This window comes from Gallinula chloropus (assembly GCF_964237585.1).
Source record: "Gallinula chloropus genome assembly, chromosome: 1".
NCBI lineage: Eukaryota > Metazoa > Chordata > Aves > Gruiformes > Rallidae > Gallinula > Gallinula chloropus.
Genome location: NC_140085.1, coordinates 100168583 through 100188938, shown reverse-complemented (window position 1 = coordinate 100188938; position 20356 = coordinate 100168583). Strand labels below are relative to the sequence as shown.

The 20356-nt window shown below is 48.5% G+C and overlaps 1 protein-coding gene across 1 annotated transcript in view; it reads right to left on the bottom strand.

The window, feature by feature from the left end:
* Window positions 1–10238, bottom strand: part of ILDR2 (immunoglobulin like domain containing receptor 2) — a gene marked incomplete at its 5' end in the record, with an annotated part of 38838 nt that extends 28600 nt beyond the window's left edge. The window contains one exon of the mRNA XM_084268532.1: window positions 10193–10238. Within this exon, the coding sequence (XP_084124658.1) occupies window positions 10193–10238 (46 nt within the window). The remainder of the gene's footprint in view (window positions 1–10192) is intronic.
* Window positions 10239–20356: the final 10118 nt, after the last annotated feature.

The window sequence follows — 20356 nt, the reverse complement described above, 5'->3', positions numbered from 1 at the left end:
CCCTTGGGAGAGTGAGGTACTGCATCTACCTGCAGGGGAACGGCCAAAACCTCCCACACATGCTCTCCATTGCTTGCTTCCTTCTTGTACTGCAGGCAGCAACGACCAAGGCAACGCTTACACAACACTGGAAACCCATGCTGATACTTTCCTGCAAGCAGGGGTGTGCTGGCCTGTGGACACAGAAACAGCCCAGAGGCAAGGAGGAGGCACCTAAGAAAGGAGGTGTGGAACCAGGGGCACTCTGCAGCTGAGGGGCAGCAGGGCCTGAGGGTGGCAGCTTGCATGAGAAAAGGAAACCAGGTCCAGTATGGGAAATGATGATGATGGCAGGTCCCTGCACACAGTCACCATACATCCCACTGCCCAGAGCACTGCACACTGAAAAAGGGGACACATTCAAGGGAATAAAGCAGAAGAGGGTGTTTGCACAAAATCAGGAGGGACTGATGGACTTAGGAGATGCTCTGGAAGGAATGAAAGACCAAAGACAAAAAAAAAAGAGGCTCACTTGATGTTGGGAAGCAGTATGAGAGAAGGGCAAATGCCAAGAAATATGAAAACAGACAAGAGTAAGGATTAAGTATCAGGATAAGTATGGAAAGCAAAAGGAAAAGCAGGATGACAACCATGGAAGCAGAAAACCTACATTCAGCTGGGAGAAGCTGAAGAAGGTATCTCAGCCTAGTTGAAAATAATTTCCAGGGGCTGAAGCCAGGTTGCAGGAGATTAAGAAATGATGTAGAGAGGAGAGGAAATGGAGTCAGCAAAAATAAACCACCCGCTCCAGAAACTAGAGATGAAAAAGAGATGGAAGCTGGCAAAAGAAAGTGAAACGACAGGAGATATCTTTAGGATGGGGAGAAAAAAGAGGGCACAGACTAAAGCACTGGAGCTTAAAGGAGACAGAGAGCAATAAATGCATCAACAGCAAGACAACAGCAAGCATGAAGGGACAAGGTCAAGTTGGAGTCAGCTGCAGACATGAAAAGCAAAAGCAAGAAAAAGATCTCATGATCAGAACCAAAGGAAAGTGAAGAGGCTGGACCAACACTGAATATTCATTCCAACAAGTGATCAATGCCCAAACTATAAATCACATCAACGCCAATAAAAAACAGAGTACGGACAGGACCTAGGGGAAAGCATGTTTCAGAGAGGCAAGACAGTCCCTGATACCAACAAAAGAGCTACTGATCTAGGCAGGATTTGACCCTGGGGACTACTACGTGAAGGCCTGCAGCGCACACGGGAATGCTGTACTACGCACCTAACGAGTGCCACGTATCGTACTTGTGCCACATGGAAGCTGCACAGGAGATGCCATTAGGTTTGCCAGAAGTGCCTGGACCCAAATCCAAACGCTGAAGCCTAAGTGTTCCCCAGAGTACCACAAAACACAGCTGAGGTCCCAACATGACGCTCCCACAGGAGAGGAAAGGGTATAAGGCAGCTCCTCCACTTCCCTGAGGTGTAGGCAGAGAGCTAACTCAAGAAGTAGCAGCTGGGAGATTTCTGCCAGGCCTCCTTTTCCCAGGGAGGGACTAGAAGGGTACAAATGTGGGGGCCATGCAGCACTAGGAGAGCATCACTACTTGCTTCTCAGGTGAACGAAGTGGTGATGTTGTCTTATTCTCTCCCACCCAGAGACCCACGCTTCCTGGGTTGCATCTGAACGCAAGAACTGAAGAACTCCTCAAAAATAAAATGGCTCCAGGTCATACCCACAGCTGGCAACTCTATGCCTGACCCCAAGCAGTCTGTGGCCAAAGCCAGCATGTGACACAAGCTGATCAAGTGACTCATCATGTTACCACAACTTCAGGGATAAAACAGTGACACGGTGAATATTTAAATCTCTCCCTTGTGAACGAAGTACACTGCTTTGTAAACACAGTGCTTTCAGCTAGCCATGCACCATAGCCCTCCTTCCATCTTAATGAGATTAATAAGTTTGGCAAGCCAGGGACTGCTTTAATAAATGATTAGCTGAGCTTTAGCAAATTCTCATCTGACCAACTTTCCCCACCCTACCCCCATGTGAACGTCTGTATCATGAATAACAGCTTTTGGGAAAACACAAGAATTCTTTTTCAACCCAAGCTCATCTGAGAGACCTGCAGTACATTATCTGGCATCTTCTGTATCCTATTCCAAACTCTTCAGTAACTTCTGAAGTATTGTTTTTGGATCCTTTCCAGAAATAGCATGTAAGAGCAACACAGTGCCTCAGACCGAGAGAGGGGAGCAGTGGAAACTCTGTATCTATTTAAGACAAATTATATGTAATTATATATGGCTGAACTGGGAAATTATACACCTGTTATTTCCTCTGCCAAATAAAAAAAAAGTCAGGATGGCTTCAAGCCGTACGTCACCACTGTGACAGCGCTGATCAAAAAGGCCAACTAGGTGTGCAACAGCCTGAAGACAGTGGTGGCTTCACATCTATCAGTAGTGCCCACGCATGTGAATTACAGAGGTCTGCTTAGGACTTCCTCAACTTCAAGAAGAACCTGCTGACTTCAAGAATCTTTAAGACATTAGCCAAGATGAGAAATGCCTCAGATGTATCACAGGGCACAACTCTGGGCTGTGTACAGAGCAGAGTGAAAGATGTGAAAAAGGTTCATAGAATCACAGAATGGTTTGGGTTGGAAGGGACCTTAAAGGTAATCAAGTTCCAACCCCTTGCCATGGGCAGGGACACCGCTCACTAGACCAGGCTGCTCAAGGCCCCATCCAACCTGGCCCTGAACACTGCCAGGGATGGGGCAGCCACCACTTCCCTGGGCAGCCTGTTCCAGGGCCTCACCACCCTTGTAGTGAAGAATTTCTTCCTAATATCCAATCTAAATTTAGCCCTTTCCAATTTAAAACCATTTTCCCTCATCCCATCACTCCATGCCCTTCTAAAGTGTCCCTTCTGCTTCCTTGTAGGCCTCTTCAGGCACTGGAAGGCTGCTATAAGGTCTCCTCTGAGCCTTCTCTTCCCCAGGCTGAACAAGTACAACTCTCTCAGCCTGTCTTCATAGGAGAGGTGTGCCAGCCCTCTGATTATCTTCGTGGCCCTCCTCTGGACCCATTCCAGCAGTTCCATGGCCTTATGTTGGGGACTCCAGAACTGGACACAGTATTCCTGGTGGGATCTCATGAGAGCAGAGTAGAGGGTCATAATCATCTCCCTTGACCTGCTGGCCACACTGTTTTTGGTGCATCCCAGGATATGACTGGCCTTCTGGCCTGAGAGCACGCACCATCAGCTCATGTTGAGCTTCTCATCCACCATCACCCCCAAGTCCTTCTCTGCAGGACTGCTCTGTATCACTTCATCTCCCAGCCTGTAATGATGATGAGGATGACAAGCTTAGTGACAGTACAGTGATAGCTCTTTTGTCTATTTTAATACAAGTAGGACTAAAAGAAACTGAATTGTGCTCTGCTATGTTTTGACTAATGCAGACAGAGCAAGATTAGCCCTTATTTCAAAGTCATCATGGAAATGTAATTCCTGCACTCCAGAGAAGCAACCTGTTCATTGTGAATTTCAGAGTGTCTGAACTTTCACAGAAAAACTCTAGCTGGTGGGAGTCTCATGACTACACGACAATTTTGATTTCCTTCTTTCTTGTTCTAAATCCCCAGAAAAAAGGTCTGCAAATATTAATCAAGTGCATCTTTAAAACACAGATATCCTTAGTCTCAGAAAATAAAAAGAACCCATGGCTTTGTGTGACTGTGCATATGTCTATATACACACTTAGACAAAGAGCTTAAAAACAATCTCACTTCAGAAATGTAATTGTATGGGGTTTGTCTGTTTCTCACAGGCAATGTGTGTGTCTCCTTCCTCTGGTTCTCTTCTTAAACTACCCTCAGATTATGCATTCAAACCATGCAAAATCAGCATTACACACAAGCTATCGCTAACACATTTTAGTGGTGATTAAAGAAAATTCCAGGAAGTTATTACAAAAGGCATATTTGTAAAGGCATGTTTGAGCCTTCTGAGCCTGATCTTCATAAATGCCTTCTTCCATAAGTACAAGTGAGAAGGCAATTGCAAGGTAATAACTCAGGCTCTTTTTTCTCAGCTGCCCTCCAGAACAGCCTATGCCTCCCTGAGGCTAGAGGACTCCTAGGAAGATTTATTTTCACTACACAGCCTTAAGTTAACCTTTATGAATAGCATCAGAGAACGGTTTGGGTTGTAAGGGACCTTAGAGATCACCTAGTTAGAATAAAGTTGATCTGAAGCACTAATCCCTGTAAATAATGGCAAAGCCAAATACTGTAGTTCAGCATATTAAGTCTCAGACAGCATCCTTCTAGCCCATAAAATAAGATCTGTGTCCAAAAGAAGGCAGCACACATTATTCTTCAGGCCAGCATGGGTCTCCCTATCTGTGTATGCATCACATCTTCTTTTGCAATTATTTGGCTCACACTACCTCTTGCCTGAGGCTGGAGAGCTGATGTCATGAATCTACCAACGTTACATCCCCCGATTATGCACTTTTATTGACAGAAGTGGCAGTCCCTGGACAGACCCTGGACCCTGAACCAGCCACCTCAGGAAAACTACTCCTAGACTATACTTAAGGGCTTCGGCAGAAAACCAAACCTACACTGGTAAGCGGCAGTGCTCCTAGGGTAGCTTTTATTGCTTCCACTGACAAAATTAACTGTTGGGCAAAAGGATGTTTTCTCTTTCTTTTTTTTGCAGCTTGGCTACTGTGCATCAATGAAAAGTGTTCTTCCCCCCCCCCCCCGCTGCTGAATACAGGCACACCATCCACGCTTTCAGAAGTGGATCAAGCCTGAACCAGGAAGCACAAGATCTGGGTTTTGAGACTGAAAAGTCAGAGAGATTATAAACAGATGTGTAAACAAGTGAATGGAGAGCCTGTGGGATCAATGAGATTGTCTTGTACACGTTCTTGCCTACTTGTGCTGGATTAAATCCAATCCACACAATTTATCAGCAAAAGCCATCACCATCAGATTGTGTTGAGTGGCTTATGGGAAATGAATTGAATGTCTTGGTCTGGTTTCTGTCAGACTTGTGTTCCTAGCTCTGTGGCCACTAATTGTCAACTTTTTTAGTCATCAAGAAACCAATGCCTAAATAGGTCAGCTGCAGCTGAGGTAAAAGCATGGCACTGCTTTTTACAGCTCCACAGCAAGACCAAGAACTTCCGTTTCCTAACTCCTTAAACCTGGAAAGGGGCAAAACCAAAGCAGTTGGAGAAAAGCCTTCCCAGCATGGAACTTCAAAAAAAAACCCTAAATCCACTCTGTATAAGGGATGTAGGGGTGTTGTGGCGTTGCATGACAAGGTTCTGGTGGAAGGGGATGGGGACTACAGGGGTGACTTCTGCAAGAAGCAGCCAGAAGCTTCACCTGGGCCTGAAAGAGCAACCACCAGCTGGGCTCAAGGACAGACCTGCCACTGACCAAGGCCAAGCCCATCAGCGACGGTCACAGCACCTCTGGGAATCACATTTAAGAGGGAAAAAACATCCCAAGCCGACACTTTTGCCACCAGAGAAGGGTGTGAGAAGATGTAAGAAACTGTGCAGGCACCAAGGCCATGGAAGAAGGGAAGGGAGGAGGTGCCCCAGGTGCCAGAGAGAGAGATTCCCCTGCAGCCTGTGGAGAAACCCATGGTGGAGAGGGCTGTCCCCCTGAAGCCCATGGAAGATGACAGGGAACAGAGATCCCACCTGCAGCCTGTGGAGAGGCTGGAACGGGTGGAGACATACGGAAGACGCTGTGACCCACACTGGAGCAAGCTCCTGGCAGGGTCTGCAGCCTGTGAAGAGAGAGAGGCCCACACCGGAGCAGGTTTGCTAGGGGGACTTGTGACTCTGGGGGGGACCAGGCTGGTACAGTCTGGGACCGAGGGGCTGCACCCCATAGAAGGGACCCACGCTGGGGCAGTTGAAGAAGAGCTGAAGCCCCATGGGAAATAATTCACATTGGAGAAGCTTATGGAGAGCTGTCTCCTGTGGGTGGGAGACAGAGGAAGGATATGAGGAATGCTCCCCACCCCACTAACAAGGAAAACAACTTGTGAGGAACCGACCGAAACCCCCATTCCCCTTCCCTCCCCACGTGACATGTGGGAAAGAGGAAAGGAGAGAAAATAATAAAGTTGGGTCTGCAAAGAAGGGAGGGGTGAGAGGAAGTGTTTTAAGGTCTGGTTTTACTTCTCATTACCAGACTCTGGTTTCAGTGTGTTGAGTCTGTTGTGCCTGTGACGCTCTCTCTGTCCTTTTCTCAACTCCTGAGCCTCTCAATGTATATTTTCTCCCCTGTCCAGCTGAAAAGGGGAGTGATAGAGCAGCTTTGGTGGGCATCTGGCCTCCAGCCAGGGTCAAACAACCACAGACTCTGCAAACTGCAGTAGATATTGCACTATTACAGAATCAGAGAATATCTCGAGTTGGAAGAGACCCATAAGGATCCTCCTTGCTGTTCCCCCAGGCACCCCATGCTCCTGTCTTCTCTAGGGAAGTACACAGCCCTGAAATGGCAAGGACTGCCTAAGAGCTCTCACAAGAGCTCAGGATATTTCATGGGCTTTTCCAGCTACAGGTCTCTCTTTACCTGCTTCCCTGCACTCATTACTCTCTCTCATAACCTGCCCCTTATACACATTCATTCACCCTGGATGTTTTCAGGTGAATTATCTCAGCTGCAGTCAGCAAATCAAATCCACCCTTACTACTGTATGAAAGTTGCTACAATTGGCAATGGCATATGGTTTACAGTCTTGGTTTAGCATCCCAGAATTAATGGCCTGAACTATCACTCAGCAACTAGTCACTACCAGAAGCCTGAGAACAACGGAAAAGAAATAGGAAGAGTCTCTCCAAGCCTTGCAACACCAAGCCTTACCACCTGTCTGCAGGATAGTATCAGGATTGCCACTGGCACCAGTCCTACCCAAGGTGATTTCACAGGAATAAAAGGTTAAAAAAAAAAAAAGTGAGATTTCTTCCCAGTTACACTACGCTTATGCTGTGTGAAGCCAGTCAAGGGGAGTCAGATGAATACCTTAAATCAAAGCAGATAAAACAGTCCATCCTTTTCCCTGACTTTTCAAGTCTGTCAGTTGGCCAGGAAACAGCAAAGCACAGTCAAACTCCAGCATGACCCCTCTGCCTGCCCTCCTCAACTGTGGCTGGGAAAACAGGTAGTAAACATACCAGCATTTGTACTGTACCATTGCACTTAGTGGCTCTTCTGCATAGGGAGAGAGAACAGGTACCTGGTGCTCAATTATCGGTGAAAAATCACTTAGCAGGGAGGGAAGATTGCATTTTAAGGGGGACAGTCTCCTAACTGCAATCTTTCCAAGCTTAGCCTGAATCACAAGGCAGAAAAAGATTTGCTCTGCTCATTTCATAGGTAAAACTGGAGTTCAGTCTCCAGTGCAACACTTCCCTCTAGTTTTAAATGCATAAGAAATTACAGCATTAATAACAGAAATGGTAAACACAAGGAGAGGATTCATTCCAGAATCAAGCTGCACTTGGGGGTTTAAAAGAACGAGCTTTACACAGGGGCTTAAGGATACTTGAAAAATTCTTTTTCTAGAATGAGAAGAACGCAGCCCCATACATATCCTAACCTGTGCCACTTCACAGGAAGGAATAAAGGATGACCTGCTTCTCATTCTTTTGCTGTTGTTATCAAAACACTAGCTTTAGGCACATGGGAGAGAGAAAGGCAGAAGGAAGACAAACCAAATCCATTGTACCTCAGATGGTTTTTTTTTGGAATCGCAGTAATAAGTCGCAATGCACAAAGCTGAACAAAAAAGATAAACGCAAGAGCCAAAAATTAAAGACAAACAAAGGACAGAGAGGAATTATTGCTGAGAGGAAAGGAACTGCGAGTGCTGATTAGAAATTTCTCAGCCCACCTCAAGGAGGGAGGAGGAGAGAAAAGGGGGCGAGAGCCTCTCTCTTTCTTGCTCCCTTTTGTCTCCCTGCTTCGGCCCCATCTTCCACTCTCTTACCCTGGCCCCTCCACCTCCCAACCCCCACTTCTCTTTCCCAGGGCGGAGTGTACCACTCTGACTGGATTAGGGCTCCTTACCTTGATGCAGACCTTTCATTCCTTTGCACAGCCACTGGGGAGAGGAAAATGTTGAATCCATGTTCGCTAGCCTCTCTCCCTCTTCCGTGCACACACGTACACACACACACACAGACCTCTGCCTGCTTTCCCTCAGCCACGAAAGAGGACAGCATCGTCTGCTCCACGGCTGGGCAGCAGCAGCTGGAGGGAGCAGGCTGAGCGCGGCTGCCTCCATCTCTCAGCACACGGCCAGCGCTATAACCTGTTGCCTGCCGGAAGCCGCTGCCTGCCAGCACTTAGCACCAGAGGCAGACAGTCCTGTCTCAAAAGCCCACGACTAGAGGGGACTGGAAGGTCTTCCTGCTGCAGTGGTACCTCTCACTCTGCATAGACCTTGAATGCTTAAAACGGCTGCCAGTAATCACAAGCTACCTTGGCGGGCTGCGGGAGGAAGGCGTCAATAACTCAGCCTTTTAGTTTGATAGAAAAGTCCTGATCTAGCCAGACATGTCCAGCTAACAAAGCCCTTTTTTAAAGAGGGAGGGATGTAATGTCATGTTTATCAACACCATGTACTCCTTTACCAGTCCCTGGGTGCTATTTATCAGCATACTACTATGGCTAGTAGGAAAGGAGTGATAGTTGTGGGTGCACTGGCACTCCGGACTAACTCAGTGAAGCAGGATACATTTGGAAGCAGCCAAATGGTAGGGAGGGAGGCAATGAGGGAGGATGAGCTGGAAGCTGCCGAAGCCCCAGATGAGGCCGTGAAACCCTGGAAGGGAGCAGTAGGCAGGCACTGGTGTTGAAGATGACTCAGAGTGAAAAAGCAGGGAAAGGGGTGGGTGGGTGGTGGGAGAGAGGTGTTATGACTAAAAGCTGAATTTACTCCTTGTGAATCCTAAATCTGAATAGGAAGAGGGAAGAGCCTGAGGTCTATTTTGTGGGATACATTGATGGTGGTGGGAAATATATGCCACTTAATCCAAGTGTGCCTGTTTCTTCTTTCAGCCTATAACCAGCCTGCCTGGCTAAGTCAGCCTGCTGCAGCTATTCCCAAAGCCGCCTGCTCCTGCCTATGCCTGGCTGCTGCACCGGCTCAGAGGAGCTGATGGTGCCTCTGTCCTGACAGGGCTCGCTCTCTTCCTCCCCAATTACCGCCTGCCCCGCCGCTTTCATTCTGCTGTAATCCCTACCCTCTCCCTTCCTCGCTGTCCCGCTCGCAGACCCAGCCCCCTTTCAGCTTGCTCCCCCTGCCCTCTCCCCATCGCTCAGCGCTCTCTGCTCTGCTCTCCCCTCCGGCTCCCCTCCCCCTCGCTTAGGGAGGGTTTGCCTGACCTTTGTTGAGAGCCAGCCGGGCAAGAGGTGGCCGGCGAGCTGCGCTGGGGGAGGCAGTCCCGTCCTGCGCTCACAAAGGCCTGGGGACGGCTACACCATCACCGGGAAGGCCGGATCCTGCCGCCCTGGAAGCCGGGGCAGAGCAGCCCCCTCCTCTCATACATCTGTCGGGCGTCGTGTAGAGCCAGGACACGGGGAAAGGAGAAGTTCCTCTAATTGTTCTCAGCCCGGCTTGGGCGGGCAGGCTGCACTGAGCGTTGTCGCCATCCTCCCTGCACCGCAGCCAAGGACACTCCAGCTCCCCCCGCGTTCCTGCTGCCTCCCCGGTCCGGCTCCTACCTTCCCCTCCACAAGTGCCCCTCTCCCCCCCGCCGCTCCCGGGTAAACAGCAGCCCAAGCGTTCCCCTCGGACATGTGCGCCGGAGGCCCCTTAGACTTGCCCCCGCGTCCCCCGATCGGGTCCGGGCAGGCAGAAGGCTCTGGCTGCACCCCCCGCCCCGTCCCCAGCGAGACCAGTCCTCTCGGCGAAGTCTCCGCAAACTGCGCCGCGAGAAGCCTCCGAAAAGACCCCCCCCCCCCCCCCCCCCCCACACACACACACACACACCACACTGGCTCCCTCCGCGGCTGCCCTCCCGCACCCCGCCGGGCATTTCCCCCAACCTCTCGTTTTCGCCCTAAAGGAGGACGGAGTGCCCGCCGAGCGCGGCACAGGCACGTCGGGGCCGCCGGGACGCCCGTGCGCGGCAACCCGAGGCCCTACCTGCGAGCCACAGGAGGACGATCCATCCCAGGACGTGCCCATCCATCTTCCCGCTGGCCCAGGCGGAGCGGGCGGGCGGCAGGCGCGGGGCGGGGGCGCCGCGGGGCGGGCGCGACCATGCCGCGGGGCGGCGGGAGAGGCGCGGGGGCGGCCCCGCCCGGCGCGCCCGCAGTCCCCTCCACCAGCCGCCTCCCCGCAGAGCCGGCCGGGCTGGAGGCGAGCGGCCGCGCTGTGTAGCTCCGCTCCTCCCCCGCTGCCGGCTGTCGGCTCCCGCGGCGACTGAGAAGGGGGCCGCCTCGCAAGGCCGCCCCCGCGGCTGTCCGGGCGCGGCGGCAGGCGGGGACAGCGCGGCGGGTTCGGGAGGATGGGGAGGGGGAGGGAGCGCCACCGGCGGGAGGGAAGCGGAGGACGGCGTGGGGAAACGCGGCTTCCCGAAACTGCTTCCCTCCCTCCCTCCGGCAAAGGCGCGTTTCGGTTGCCAGGTGCCGCCGGGGGATTGCCGGAGCTGCTCTCAGCCTGCGGGCGTCCCGGCACGTATCTCCGCGAGTACCCCAGCAGCGGCGGCGGGGCCCGGAGCGGAGCGCAGCCCCCGCTCCCCCGCGGGGCGCGCAGCGGCCTCTGCCCTGGCCCCGTCCGGCCTTAACAACTTCTCTAGCGAGCGCTTAGGAAACGCCCGCGCCGATCGCCTCTCATCCCCAAATTAACCGGCTGTTTGCCTTGGGAAACGAACGCAGGCTGCTCCAGTTACGAACTTCCCTGGGATTTCCACTTCCAGCATGGGAACGGCAGCTAATTACTGCGATTTGAGATGGAGGGAATATAGTTTCAGATAAGAAAGAGGCGTTCCGGCTCTTAATGATGGACAGCTGAGTAGTGGGGTGTTAAGTTTTCATGCCAACGTGATACTGGAAGGGGATGGAGTGGTTTTGGGAGGAAGGGATTAGAATCTCAGAATTGTAGGTGTTGGAAGGGACCTCCAGAGATTATCGGGTCCAACCCCCCTGCCAAAGCAGGTTCCCTAGGGCACGTCGCACAGGGAGGCATCCAGAGGGGTCTTGAATATCTCCAGAGAAGGAGGCTTCACAAGCCCCCTGGGCAGCCTGTCCCAGGGCTCTGTCACCCTCACTGTGAAAAAGTTCTTGTGTGGAACTTCCTGTGCTCCAACTTGCAGCCATTGCCCCTTGTCCTGTCCCCACAGACCACTGAGAAGAGGCTGGCCATTTCCCCGTGCCCCACACTTGAGATATTTATAAACATTATAAGATCCCCTCTTAGTCTGCTTTTCTCAAGGCTGAACAGTCCCAGTTCTTTCAGCTAACTAGAAATACAGAGCTGAAGAAGATGACTTCTAAAAAGGTGGATGTTGCTCTGAAATGAAACATCCCTGGCCACAGTGGGCCAGTGTGCACACATAGGATCTGTACTTGAGACTCAGAAACTTTCTGAGAAGGCGATGTGAGGGAGCGGAATCATTCCCAGGCCTGGAGCTGGGCTGAACAGCGGCACACTTAACTCTGGGGGCTCAGCTCCAAAGCACCTTCCAACAAGGCACTCACCACTCGCTGCATCCAGCACAGCTGCCCTTCACGTGTCGTTCATCTTTGGGCGTTTTCCTTTGAGGGGTTTGGCTGGTGTTTGTAGCTGAAGTTTGCATTCTGCAGACATCGGTGATCCACGTGGGAGATGGGAGTAGTCTTCAGCTTCTTCTGCTCTGGAACCTGCCAAAGAACATAAAGAGTGGTGATCTTTTAGCGCAGAGTTGGCCCCCAGAGGGGAGCAGCACTGCTCAAGCAGTGCTCAAGGCAGGGTGCACAGGGATGCCTGTGGTAAAACCACACAAGCCATTCGCATTCCAGCAGGTATTTTCTAATTCCCCGTAGATTTCCCAGAATTTTGCCTTTCAGACTAAACTTCTCTACAAAGCTTTTTTTTTTTTCCTCGGTTTTTTCCCAAAAGCAGGAATAAAAATAGATCAATAATTTCTGAGTGAAAAAGCAAAGCAGCATGTTTGCGATGATAAAAGATGTGTTGAAACATTTTGGTTGGTTTTGAATGGTTGTAGTAGTCCCTCTGTTAATAGAAAGGGGAATTAAGCAAGGAGACAATCCCTAGGCAGCCAGCCTGTTTTTATGTCTCTTACTTGGAGCTTTGCAATGTTATTCAAAAATATTTTTGCATGGAAGTTTATTTTTATTCAACATTGCTCTTAAAAAATAGGACACACACCCTCCCCATCAGCGTCCTGATGCTCCTCTGACCTGATACATTATGAATTTAACTGTTCTCCAGCAGCAGCTCAAAGCCACTACTGAAAACTAAGACTGTATGTACATGACGGCACACAGGGCTGTTCTTCAGCACTGGTGCTCTGACACCCCGCTGCCTTTGTGCTTAACTCGCAGGTGGAAGGCAAAGCAGAAACTCTCACAATGGCCACAACTTCAGCCTGAAGAAATAACTTGTAGCTCCAGAAAACTCAGCTGGGGCTGTAATACTTCACATCAACTGAGAGCCTGCCTCACCATTGTTACGTATCTATAGGATACAATCCATGAAGGCTTGTAGGGGGTGAAATTTGACTCCTAAAAGGTGAACACACAGCTGTTTTTCCTTCTCCCTCCTTTAACCGCTTTTCCTGATAACCCTCAGAATTTCAAGTGAAATCCTGCTGCCTTGCCTTTCTGTAACTTAACTGGCCAGGAGCCTGATCCAGAGTTTCCTGAGACAATGTTGATGTTGATTTTATCTCATGTGTGTTAAGGCTGGGAGCAGTACAGTCCCTTATGCGTCACTATTGTTAGCTACTCATAGGTTTTATTCCTTTTTTTTTTTTTAATCTCCTCCAGCTTTTGCAAATAAATTTGGCATACGTCAGTTTTGCTAAACTTTTGACTCACAACAAAGGAAGGAAAGATTTTTCAATACAAGGAAGCACCATTGTTTTGCATGTAACGTTGGATTTATAGCTGCTTTGAAATTTTCATACACTGAAACTCACTGTACAGTTTTTTCACTTGATGTGAGTTGTCACTTGTATATATACACACATATGATGGATGCCCGAGCCCTGAATAGATGCTCCACGTCGCAGTAGACCTTTGATCTGAGTGTTGCAACATCTGAGCTGGCTTAATAGTTAATTTGGGATGTTGTCTTTCAATTTTGCCAGTTCTTGGAGACAGGAAGCTGCAGTTAGCCCCATTTCACCTTCAAACCGTGAGTAAATTCCACTGCAATTAGCCAGATCGCTTCAAGCCACAGCCCAGCAGGGATTCTCCGCCCCCCTCAAACACAACATACTGGTAGACTTCAAGCTTCATCTCCTTCACTTCACTTGACAACCTTGAAACCCCACGACCAAATTCACCGTGCCTGTTCTGCATAATTTAGCCCCAGAGCGAACTGGAAGAATACCATGCTACCACACTGCTTGATACAAGTCATACCACAACTCTGGAGTGGTCCTGTAAACAATGGGATCATGAACAAGTTTAGTTGAATAGGGAAACACACAAACAAACTCACTTTTTACTCATGCTGTAGCAGCTGCTGGCCCTTTTCCCTTCAAATACTTCATCCTGCTCTCCCTCCTTTCATCTTCCAGAACCAGTCTTTTGTGGTCATTTCCTCTGTTGATAAGGAGAGTCAGCTTTTTAGCAAGTTACTAGCACCTGCAGTGATTTATACCAGCACCTCACTCAGTGACATCCCTGAAAACCCGCTATGCTGCATGAAAATACTTCATGCACACTTTTGCACATCCATTCAGCCCCCTGGATTTCCCTGGTAGAAATTTCCATAGAAACAGTGATTTCAACAGCTGTCTGGGATGTCATACATGATTCAGCCATTAAACACTGCTCTCTTGATTTAATACTGAGCCCAGCACATCACAGAAGCTATTAGGTGACACATCATCAAATCATAACATTTAGCGAGTCTCTTAAGAATAGCTACTAACTAAAACTTCTCTTTGTTTGCTTTGTTACACTGGAATCTCTTATTAATAGTTGATAGCTTCACAGCAAGGTGTATACATGTACTCTGTGTGTAAGTAGTTTTTTCTGAGCTGCCTGGCTACATTTGATAGCAGAATAATATAGAGCTTTTACCTCCCATTAACATCACAAGTGGGTGATATGATGCAGATACATAAACTGGTTTTGTTCTTAACTATGATGTTAGTACCAACAAATGTTCAGGATATTTAATTGAGAGATTTTATTTTATCATTTCAATGAGTTCTGTAATATAAATTCAGCACCAGGAAAAAAAAGAAACAACCCCCCCAAAAAACCCCAAACAAACCTAACAGAACAGCATATTTCTATAGTATTCAATCTTCTGTGTAAATTCCCCATGCTTTCTCCTTTTTAGACACTAAAAATCTTAGCATGCCTTTGCTATGTTTTCAGAGGGAATCTGAAATGTTCAGGTAAGTAAAACACTAAGTGCATATCAGCAGTAACGTTTTATGACATTACTATATAGGTACATGATCATAAATCAATCACCCCAGCTCACAGCCTTTTGTGTGCCACTGCAGGCAAAAATACACAGAACAGGAGTAAGCCAAACTCTGCAGCACATCTACAGATGACCAAGGAGATAATGAGTTGTAAAACCCTCTACTGCTGGCTGTAGAACAACTGTGAGCAACACAAATACCTTTAGAGAGCTGGAGTTCACACACTGGACTTTTGTGATTGTCTCCCTCCTAGTGAAACAGGCCACACCACTTTGCCACGCTACAATGGCATTATCTGTTAGAAAAAGGATCACAAAATACTTTGGGTCGGAAGGGATCTCACCCTGCCCCTAATTGCACCTAGTTTCAACTTCTACTATTGTCAGGCTAGATGGAAGGGCATTTCTCAACAGAGGTAACAACCAGCTGTTATCAAAACACCCTTTAACGTTCTCTTTGGAAGTCCAACAGGCTGTTACTTTGCAATATCCCTGAGCTAATGCCAGATCTGGAAAGAGCATCCCAGGCACAGCTGCTAAAAGCATGAAAGCAGAAGTACTACAGCATCATCATAGAATCATAGAATGGCATGTGTTGGAAGGGACCCCAAGGATCCCAGAGTTCCAACCCCCCTGCCACAGGCAGGGCCACCAACCTCCAGGTCTGGATCTACACAAGGTTGCCCAGGGCCCCACCCAACCTGGCCTTGAACACCTCCCGGGACAGGGCATCCACCACCTCTCTGGGCAGCCTGTTCCAGCACCTCACCACTCTCTCTGTAAAAAAACTTCCCCCTAATACCTAATCTAAACCTTCCCTTCTTTAGCTTTAGTCCATTCCCCCTTGTCCTGCCATTGTCTACCCTTTTAAGCAGTTGAATCCCCTCCTGTTTATATGTTCCCTTCAGGTACTGGAAGGCTGCAATGAGGTCCCCCCCCAGCCTTCTCTTCTCCAGGCTGCACAAGCCCATCTCCCTCATCATCGGTCCTGCTGAACATGTCTTAGTTTGTCCTTCCACGGATCATGCTGTTAGTCCTTTTGACATAGCACCACATGAGGAGCTCCTCTTTGGTGGATATCCCACTCTTTGTCACCTATGCTATTAACTATTCCCTCAATCTTTGTATAATTTTAAAGTATCTGTGGTGACTGTATGTTTCCTTCAAAGGTACCAACAAATACTTAGTAGTACCTTGCCAAGAAACAACCTAAGAAAGATCTTCCTGAAAATGTATGATCGCAATTCCTCATTTAGAATTACATTTTGAGACAGCCTAAGCTAACAGGGACTGTGTGGCCTCTGTATCATTGCATTTCCTTGATGTAGTGTTGTGTGGTCAAGTGCCATGCCTCACGTGTCTGAATGCATTACCTTTAGTAACCACACTTAATATCTTTTTGATGCAATTACAAACCAATGTGACATAATCTATTTTCTGCAAACCCATGCTGATTGGCATTAATTACATTACTTTTCTTTAATTCATTATTGAAGCAACTCCTGTATCAGTAATTTAATTTTTTTTTGCCTGGAAATCCAGCCTGACAGCTCTATAATTACCCAGGTCATCCTATTTAGGGTCAGATCCAAAACAAGCCTTTGGAAAATTTTTGGTATCTTTAACACTCAGAACCACATTTGGAAACCCCCTTATTCAGTGGCAGCCTGAGACTGAAAGCACACACATACTGTCAAAGTTGACTATAAGCTTACAGTTTTGCTTCTCTGCATGCCCAGATGGTCCTGAGCACACGGATGTAAGCTAAGGCTTGCATACACCTGGGCTGTTGCAGCCTGGTCCCTGTTTTCCACCTGAAAACACAGTCTTAGCAAATAATATGGATTTCCAGTATTTGTGCAGAATACAGGAACTATGTGGTGGTTTCAGTGGAGCCACAGCATCAAAGTCATTAGAAATTTATGGTATAGAGAGGATGCAGCTGTACCACACACAGGCAGGTGGTTACCACATACCTTGTGACAGGTTTAGTAGTTCTGAGACATGCTGGGCAGCAGGGATACAGCACTTGCCTGGAAAGTCCCGTGCATCCCATAACTCCCATGACCTCCTGCACTGCAACTCCCAGCCCAAACACTACTACTTCTGAAGAGCAAGTAGAAGCCTAACAGCTCTCACAAGAGTTCCCACAGAAAGCTGGAAGAAAGGTGCTGATGTCACCTGTGTGGCTTGATCCAGGGCAGTCACAATAAGTCTCAACAAACGTTCAGCAAAGCCCTGCAAAGGCAGACATGGGAACAAGGTGGAGGGACATGGTTTAGTTTTTATACAGAGGCCTCTTGACTCCTAGGTGTTCAAAGCTACATCCAGCCGAGATGAAAGGCATCCTCCCCTGCTTTCGCAGTTGTGAACCTATTCAGAAAGAAACACAAGATTCATTAGGTCAAAAAGAGTGAGACCAAGAGAACGCTGCTGGCTACAGCTTACTGATTAAGTCCTTCTCCTAGGGAAGGGGAAGCCTGCAGGTTTTGATCCCTGAAATGTTTACACATTACATATGAAACAATAACAATCACTGTACTGGAAAGGCAAAGTTCTCCCTTCGTATCACCCTCCAGGGAAACTGCAGGTTTAAAACCTCCATAGCCAAACAGAGAAAGATGTCAACTGCAAGATTACGTGATAAAAGCTTGTCTACACACCCACAAAGGACTGCAGAGAAACAATGGCATGGGGTTAACACAAATAATACCCCACCCTGGCTCTTCCCACATCCACCTCAAGAGCCACCAGCTCACCAAGGTCCATCTCAAGTCCAGAGAAGCAATGGAACACAATGGCAAATGGAACCCCCAAATTAAGGGCTCAGAGGAAGAGGAAACCTGGTCTGGTCCCTCCCAGGGCTGTCCCATGAAAGCCTCAGCCCCAGGGTGCAGGCATGAAACTCAACAAGATGCGTGTCCTGGGTCCAGCTGGGTAAAAGATACCTTCCCCAAGCAGCCAGCCCAGGTGAGCTGAGTTAGCCCCAGCTGTTTCCACACCTGGCATCAATTCCCCATAAAAGGGGCTGGTCGGGGAGGGGTGCTACTGGGTGTCTCTAGGACAGCCTAAGTTTGGACAGGGTGTCAGGGCAGTCCTTGTGTTGGTGTAGTACTCTGTGGTGTAGTTGGGTTGATAAGGTACTCTGTTATCACTGGGTATAAGTGAAATCTGCTGCAGGCTGTTATTGTTCACCTTTCACAGTGATTTTGTCAGTAAACTCTCCTTATCCCCCCCAGGAGGATCTCTCTGTTTCTCCTCTGGGAGTGAGTGAATGGTCTGTGGTGCTCAGCTGCTGCCTGAGGCTGAACCACCACAGTCCTTTTTGGCACCCAATGCAGGGCTCAAAGGGTTGGGATAACAGTAAGATCTGACCTGATTGTGTTAAAAAGCTGATTAAAAAGCTGAAATAAATGCTTATCATGTTGTTCAAAGAGGTGATGGCAACTATAATGTTTTGTTTCATCACTGGGCTCTGGTGTATGAACCTGCCCCTACTTTATGTAATTCCTGCTGTGTTGTTTATAACCTTGGCGAGGGGAGTTAGGATTCTGATTTTGTTGTACTGTGTGATATCAATATATGACAAAATATCATCTGTGTTTGTCAGCCTCAGAAGGTATTTCTATGTGGCATTTTTGTCGCTTCCACCTACTGAGCAACATATCTTAGCATCATTTAATAATCACTCTGAATTTACGGGGAAGATGGGGGGTGGGGACAGTGCTTTCTCCTCCCTTTTTCCTTCAGGCTTGTTGCAGTGTCTTTTGTGAACTTTGACAATCCCTGGAATGTTCAGACCACCATATGCCTATTACTTACTCTCCTGAATGTCTTTCAAGTCTTATGTGTTACTGAAAATCCTTTCAAGAATATTGCCAGTTCTTCCCTGGGGATGAAGGGTCAGGGGTGGCATGGCATATGGGAGGGCATAAGCAAATACCTAGACAAGAGAAACGAATCGATGGACACTGTGGCTACCTGAACCTCAGAAACCAACACTGTAGCTGAGCCAGAAAGAACCCTCACAACAGGCACTATAGCTACCCCATCCTCAGAGGCTACAGCTCCTCTAATCCCCACAACAAGCACCATGGGTACTCAAACCTCAGAGGCCAGCTCTGTAGCTGAGCCAGAAAGCCAACCGGTACCAATATCAGTTGCCCCCATACAGAAGAAACACACAAAGAAATCAGTCTGCATCACGAAAGACAATGATGAACCGGGGCTATTGCAAGAACTGAAGAAGAGGCAGTACTGCAGGTTATAACCTGATCCTTGTCCTTGACTGAGGAGGCACTGACAATGTGATTGGAAAGAAGTCCCAAACCCTCAGCCTCCGGAAGCAACTTCTGCCAAGTGTAAGGGAAAGCTGCCCCCTTCCCTGAAGATGCTGTGTGTCAGCCAGGCAAGTGGACAACCATGGACTGGGGTATTCAGTACTCGAGGGAGTTGGCTGTGTGAGAGTTGATTTACTATGATCCTGACAATCTGCAGCTGCCCACTGACCCTGATGAAGTGCAATGTTCCCATCCCGTGTGGCGTAAATTTGTGCGGACTGTGCCAGTGTCATACACTCACTCACTGCCAAAATAGACCAGGGAAAGGAAGATGCACTGACAGTGGATGAGGTAGCTGGCAGACTCCATCTATTTGAAGAAAGTCTTTCTTCCTCCCTAGTCTCAGCTGTGGAGAAGTTGTCTCGAGAGGTCTGGCAACTCAAAGAGGACACTACAGCCCACCTGTGCTATCAGAAGTAGGCATTCCCCTCTTCCAGAAAAAGCTCATAAAAAGTACACCCCACAAGACATCCTGTGGTTCTATCTGTGCAACCATGGCAAAGACATGAGGAGGTGGGATGGGAAACCCACCTCAGCCTTTCAAGCCCAAGTAAATGAGCTGCAAGGAAAAACAGTTATATAAAGAGATTCCTCCAGGAAGAATGCTGTGCCAGTTTCCAGTAGATAGCCCACCAAGACTGTGTGATTGTAATTGTACCCGTGGTTTTCTTGAAGTCTTTTTTTGCAAGAAGTAAACAGTAAATACGATGAGCAAGATTAGAGGGGTCCTGCTTCCAGCAGGAGGAAAGGGGCAATCAGATTTATTGGACTGTGTGGATCTGATGGCCAGGCACATCAGATTCACAGAAGTACCAAGCATTAGTAGACACTAGTGCTCAGTGTACCTTAATATCATCAACTATGAAGGGACAGAGCCCACCTACATTTCCAGAGTGACAGGGGTATCCCAGAAGTTGACTCTACTAGAAGCTGAAGTAGAAATGACTAAGAAAGACACCCCATTGTGACTGGCCCAGAAGCTCCCTGCATTCCTCTGGAGAGGGTACTTCAAAGACCCAAAAGGGTACTGGTGGGCTTTTGGGATGGCTGCCTTAGAGACAGAAGAAACTGAACAACTGTCTTTTCTGCCCAGACTCTCAGAAGACCCTTCTGCTGTGGGGCTGATAAAGGTCAAAGAACAGTGGGTACCAATATTGCTACCATGACAGTGCACGGGTGACAATACTGCACCAAGAGACTCCCTGACTCCCGTTCAGAAACTGAGAATGTGAGATCTTGGCATGATGTAGATGGTGTGGAAAAAGGGGGTGGATAATGTCCCGGTTCTGGCCAGGCCAGAGTTAACCTCCCCAAGCAGAGCTGAGCTGAGTTAGCCCAGGCTGTTTCCATACCACCT